Source organism: Triticum dicoccoides, chromosome 5B (genome assembly GCF_002162155.2).
Source record: "Triticum dicoccoides isolate Atlit2015 ecotype Zavitan chromosome 5B, WEW_v2.0, whole genome shotgun sequence".
NCBI classification, from domain to species: domain Eukaryota; kingdom Viridiplantae; phylum Streptophyta; class Magnoliopsida; order Poales; family Poaceae; genus Triticum; species Triticum dicoccoides.
The window spans coordinates 559620187-559626586 of record NC_041389.1 but is presented as its reverse complement, the minus strand read 5'-3'; the positions used below and the strand labels follow the sequence as shown (position 1 = coordinate 559626586).

Here is a 6400-nt window from a genome sequence, read left to right as displayed (position 1 = left end):
TTGTTCAGATCAGCACAGCAGCAAATGCCTTGTAAGATGGTTTTCAGCCGAAAATTGATCTACTGGCATCAACATCTATTGGCACTAACATCCTGAGAAAAAACTCTGACCAATGGGGACTAACATACCAAGGCCCTGAGATTTCTATTTACAAGAACAACCAAGGGCCTACTGAATAAATTGATAATCAGGTGCTTGTAAGCGACAATGGCGCTATACAAGTAATCTCAGGGCCTAAGATCCAGATATCCATAAAAAACACAAAATAGAATCGGATATAATATCTCATCAGCAACCTTGAGCTCTACAAAGTAGCCCATTAGTTAGTTCATCTCCAGTTCACAACCACCAGCCCAGCCTCACATAATAAGAAGGCATACATGCATACGCTGCAGAAAATAAAATGCAGAGCTTCACAACCACCCTTCCGAGCATCAAAGCTATTCCCTAATTACTACAGAAATGTCGATAATATACGCTATTCGACGAACATATGTCCATCGCATCTCGGTCGTAAGTACAATTATATAATTAGATGTGCCACCTAGTTCGTCAAACAGCCCCACAAACTACGCCCTCTGCACTCGGTAGACCGCCGTCATGAGGTTAAAGAGGCAGGATGGCGCGATAGCAAACCAGGTGAAGAAAGCCATGGAGGTGGAGGCCATGAAGCTCGGGCAGTGGTTCTCCGCGCACATCATCAGGTCGTTGTTGATGAGAATGGTGATGCCTGCCGATCCGCTCGCTGCAGCAAAGGTCAGTGCTCCAGTGACCTGCAGATGAACATGAGAAAATACTTTGCTTGTTCAGGTATGTGAAATAGTTTTAGTGCAGGGAGTCCAAGGGAACGACAGATGGCTGTTTCCTTTGAGGTGCCTGAGAAAATGTTGGCTGTTTCCTTTGAGGTGCCTGAGAAAATGTGCGACTTACCCAGTCCCCAATGGAATATATGGTGGTAGCTCGAGGTGTCCGGAAGGCGCGCTTGACAAGAAGTGCATAGACGTCAACGGCGGCCAGAGCAAGGCTCCACAGGCATTGCAAAGCCTCTGCTGTTACGAGGAGGCTGCTCAAAAGAACAACAGTGAGTTCAGTAATCGATCCCCTGTTCCGAGTTCTGAAAGCAACATCCTAAGTCTAATTGCATCAAAGATATAAGATAAGATACACTGCATACTAGTACTTTTGTTTCGTGTGGTTGTCAATGCTATCCCCAACACTGGCGAAATGTAGATCTTAATATGTTCTCCTCCAAGTAGTATGAATATATTTAGTCAGTGTCCATTAATCACACTGTTCTGAATTCCGACAACCAGAATGCTAATAAAACCTATCGGCATATCCAAGAAAGACAGCTGAGATGATATCACGGAGAACATGACCATGTCACCATCTGATTTGCATTGCCTCTTTCAGGAATGCTAGACTAATCGTAAAACACTGGATGCACAGTATGTATATATGTATGCACAGTACACGGTTGTCCATTACAATCACACTATTCCGAATTCCCGTAACCAGAATGGCGGAGTGTGAAGCAAACTTATCAGCATGCCAACTGAAATGCTCTGTGGCGAATGCCCGGGAAACTAGGCATGCAAACATCAAACTAGGGAGCAAAACAGAAAGAAGGCTCAAGCTCATTGCTGTATCCAAGAAGACAGCTGAGTTGATACCACAGAGAACATGGCCATGTCAACATCTAATTGCATTGCCTCTTTCAGAATGCCAAGCCAAATCAAAGGGCGTGAAAGTATCGAAATGCTGCGAACAGATACGAGCATCTGTCTTTGCAGAATTAAGACTACAAGAAAGCACACAATAATAACTTATGGTGGAAAGTCCGCACTATTTGCAAGTTGGAGTATGTGCTTGTAAGATTCCTTCAGCTTGGATGTGAAATACGAGTACTTAGTACGTAGTAATCAGCATTTTATAAAAAAGAAAACAGTACTCTTGCTTGCTAGTCCTGATCACTGCCGAGTTAATTCTACATGGCATGGTGTTGTTTTACTAAGTTTAAGAAGTGGTTCTTGTTTGGTGAATTGGCATGGTGCTAAAATTCTGTGTTGATGCTTGCTAGTTATGTGTCAACAGAAACCCTGAACCTGAAACTGAAATCATCCCAATTTTGTTACTGTGTGGTACTACTAAGACCAAAAGGAATTCAAGGGAAGATAAAAAACCATCCCAATTCCAACCATGTAACTACAGAAGCACTACTAACAGGTGAGCAGACAGGGTCTAGAAATTTGGGCAGCTAATATGGATGAATCCCTGAATTCTTTCTTAGCTGAAATTGAGAAAACCCCAGCTCACAGGGCATCTGTTCCGAAATTGGCAACGAGGGATCGATCTGCTTTCAGTGCTACTGTAAATGAGAAATGGCAGCCGGGCCGTGGATCGAGACCCTAGGGGGTTGGGGGGAGAAAGAAGATGTGGAGAGGGAAGGGGGCACTAACCGGAAGGCGGTGACCTCGCTGAAGTCGTCGGTGGAGGCCATGAAGCCCATGGCGGCGGCCGCGAGGAGCGCCTGCACGAGGCGGGTGCCGAGCCCCCAGCGCGTGCCCGGCGCCCCCATCAGGTCCACCATCACCACCCCGGGCGGCGGCGCGTTCGCGTTCGCGTCCTCCACCTCCGCCGCCGCAGCCGGAGCCGGAGCCGGGGCCACCGCCTGCCCCTGTCCGTCTGCCGCCGCAGCCGGGGCCACCTCCTGTATCTCTCCCTCTGCCGCCGGGGCCGGGGCCGGAGCCGGAGCTGGAGCCGGAGCCGGAGCCGGGGGCGGGCCTTGTCCCTGCGGCTGCGGCGGCGCATCCGGAACGGGAGGCGGCGGAGCCGGGTGGACGACCGGATGGCTGGCCCGCGGGAGCTGGACGGCGCCGCCGTGCGCGAGCCACCCCAAAATGTTCTGCATTGCGCGGTCGGCTAGAGGAGTCAGAGGCACCACGCGGCCGGCCGGCTGGCCGGGGTTTTGAGCAGGGCCGGGGCCGGCAGGAGCACGAGCGCGTAGGCCCCGCCGCCGCCAAGGAGGTTTCTTGTGAGAGTGAAGTGAGCGAGCTTGCTCTGGCTCGGTTGTTTCGTACACTCTGCGTGGGGCTGGCCTTGACTTGGCCCGTCCGATCTTGCCAGGCAACTTCCGAGAAGCTCACCCTCCTTCACGCCTATGGGCAAGCAAAACCGTGTTCGTGTTCGACCATGGACATATGCCTCGCACCAAAGCACAGGCCAAACACGGCAATGCCGTACGGCAGCATCATGGATCCGCCTAGGCAGTGCATTACTTTCACTCAATCTCTTTACTATTTTCCTTTTCTATTTGTGTTGACCTACCTTTCCTAGACCATGTTTATATTCTAACAAAGAAGTAGCGATTTCTTTTTTTTTTGCGAGTAAGTAACTAACAATCATCCGCAACCCGGGTTTTTAATCATAAATTGGCCAATTAATCTATTTTATTGGCCGGCCATTAATCGGTCATTTTTTTGCAAGTCCCAGGCTTCAAGCAGTAATAAAGTAAAAATGGAAACAATCATCCGTGTGTGCTCTAAGCATTCAAATAGGACAGCACTACAACAGTATATAACAACAACACTACATCACGGTGGGTGGCGGCAGCGAGCATCATCGCTCGCTCGCTGGTGTCTTCCTAGTGGAGGAAAAGGGGTGGTACCGTTCTTCTATTGTCGGAGGAAGGGTGCCGACGACAAGCATCATCGGCCGTCAGCGTCTTCCTTGTGGAGGAAGGGATGGCGCTACTCTGGTGCTGCTAGACAAAGGGGTGGTGCAGCCCTCCTCAACAAATTTCCTTCACAAATTGATCCAAGGCTAGGGGGAGGCACATCCCCAGCAGGCTCATCACCCAAGTGGTGAGCATGCTTCTGAGGTTCATCAGCTTCAAGCTGAGGGACCAATGCAGGCGCTTGGAGGAGCGGATGGTCGAGCGGGACAACCAGATAGCCCAGCTGCAGGCCGAATGGTTGATGTGTATGCGGACAAATTGTGATCCTCTCCTCGACCGCCGAACATCATCGTTGAAAATCATGCCTAAAACGGTGTCAAAGTCATCATCGTCTTCTTCCTCCTCTTTGGCTGACGACGAGTCCTCCAACGCCATCTCCCCCAACCTCTTCATCTACAATCCAAAAATGGTTTGGTTCAATCCAAACGGCTCGGTTCAAAGAGAAACAAACAAAAAAACTCACCTAGGCAACGCTTCGAACACTTGGGGTGCGGTGGTGGTGCAAAAGCCGACCGACGTGGTTAGGACCAAACGGGCGAGCGGGTGACTTGCAGCGGAGCGCAAGCAAGGTGAGATGGGGCGACCGCTAGAAAAAGAAGAAACTCAAGAGAAGACGGACGAATCAATAATGGCGACGGTGGCATCGTTTCACCTTGATTCCGGCGATGGCGAGGGGGGCCAACGGGCCGGCCGATGGGCAGAATGGCGGCGGAGGGCAAGTGATGGAACTAATTAGTGGCGAGGCCGGCGGAGGACCGATGGGAGGCACGCTGACGAAGACGCAGTGGCGGCGCGGACGCGAGGGAGAGCCGCAAGGTTTTACTCGGCCGCATATCGGTGAAGTAAAATAGGATTTTCTTTTTAGAGCCGGACTAAAAATATACCCCGCTAACCGCGGATAGGGGAACAGCTAGGTGATAGTTAGTGGACTAAAATCAAAATTTTACTCCTCAAACCGGTTATAGGGGATCGGTTAGAAATACCCTAGCCCTGTCCTTAAAGGCCTCCATGCATAAGAAATACCCTAGGGGATCGGCATTTATCAAGATGGCTCCCCTTCCCCCTCCCTCCTCCTTCCCCTGGCTACCCCCTCTTGACCGCGACGCCGGCTTGATCCTCCCCCTCTCCCTCCGACGGTCCTTGCCCCCTCGCCTGGGCCTCCCTCCCTGGTCCTTGCTCCCCTCGCTACGTCGGCTCCTCCCACCCATTCTCCTCGGCCCTCCTCCCCTGGTTCGTGACTCCGCAACAAGTTCTGGGCGCTGGCTGATGGCGATGACCGGTCCGAATCTGAGCCCGAGCCCTTTCTCAGCTCCCCGGTTCTCCTTCGTGGTGCCACGGCGGGGATGGAGGTGGTGGCGCCGGCGCGGACTCGGAAGTTTGCCCCAGGTGGCTATGGCAGATTGGCCTTCTCCTCCTCGTCGGATGCATCTGGTTGGATTCATGTTGGTTGTCGTCGGAGACCGTCGTGGGCGGTGCTTGCACCCTCGCCGGAGCGTGGGGTGCTGGGCACGAGTCCTGGTTTTGGTGGCCCCGTGGCGGGCTTGTCCTGTTCCCCATCGTCTGTGTCGCCAGCGGTGGGTTTTGCGGTGTGGCTGCACTCGCAGTCGGTGGCGGCGGTGGCCTCGTTGCCAACCCTAGATAGGGTGTCTGGCCAGACGTCTTGTGGGCCTCCGGTGCGGGCCTCCCCGCCCCCTGGGCCTTTTGGGTCACCCCTGCTCTCCTCTGCTTCTGCTTTTCCCCCGTTACCTGGTCTGGGCTTTGGGTCGCGGTCGGCTCAACCCTCAACCCCTCCTGTCTGGCCCGGCCTGCTTGGGTGCACCCGACCTGGCTCGATCTGGCTATTTATGAGTCCGCAAGGGTTCACTTCCCCCTTCCTAGGGTTTCCTGCTTCCTCCTTTGACATTGGTCGCATCCGCTTCTCCATCCGCCATCGTAGATCTCCTCTTCCCCCCTCTCCTGATCCTTTGCGGTCGTGATTTCCATGGATCGGCTGTGTGGCTCGTCGAGTGACGCTGTTAGTTGATGGCGCTGCGGTTCTTGAGCTTGAGGCGGCGCTCTGTTCCAAGCTCGAGGCGGGCTAGGCGACCCGCAAGCAGGTGCCTCGTGAGCGCGAGGCCTGGGTGGCGGGGCCCGAGTGGCTCCAGCGCGATGAGTGGGCTCGCTCTGCGGCGGCTTCGGGCTCGAAGGAGCCCAAATCTGGTGGCTCCGGCTCCGCTCCCCGCCCCCTCCTCCTCCCCCCGTGGCCCGGTGGCTCCGGTTCATGGCCCCGACTGTGCGACGGGGTCCTCCTCGGGGTTCGGTGGTTGGTTGCTGCCGCGCGGTGGCCCTGGATCTGGCTCCTTTAGGCGTCGCCCCCCTTATGGTCTTGGCGCGTCTTCGGCTGGCCAGGGGGATGTGATACTTCCTCCCCCCACCCGCCCGTCCTCCTCCTAATATCCAACATTCTAATCCCAATCCCAACCTCACTTGCTTCGCTTGCCACCAATCAGGTCACTTCTAGTCTCGATGCTTCAATCCTCCTTTCCGCCTCATCTACAGGGAGGAGGGACACCCACACCACTACTTTCACTCTCCCTCTTAACCGACTGGTGGTCTCCGTCAAGGTCGCTTCCAAAGGCTCCAAGGCAATTGCCCCGCTCTCTGATGTGTGGGTGCTGGTCGATG

At 54.0% G+C, this 6400-nt stretch overlaps 1 protein-coding gene across 1 annotated transcript; it reads right to left on the bottom strand.

The window, feature by feature from the left end:
• Nucleotides 1–252: 252 nt before the first annotated feature.
• LOC119311608 (CASP-like protein 5A3) lies at nt 253–2959 on the bottom strand. Its single transcript, XM_037587265.1, has 3 exons — nt 2460–2959; nt 931–1063; nt 253–773 (listed from the first exon to the last, which is right to left on the bottom strand). Exons 1-3 carry the CDS (start codon nt 2909–2911, stop codon nt 570–572), a joined length of 789 nt encoding a protein of 262 aa, XP_037443162.1. The 5' UTR covers nt 2912–2959; the 3' UTR covers nt 253–569.
• Nucleotides 2960–6400: the final 3441 nt, after the last annotated feature.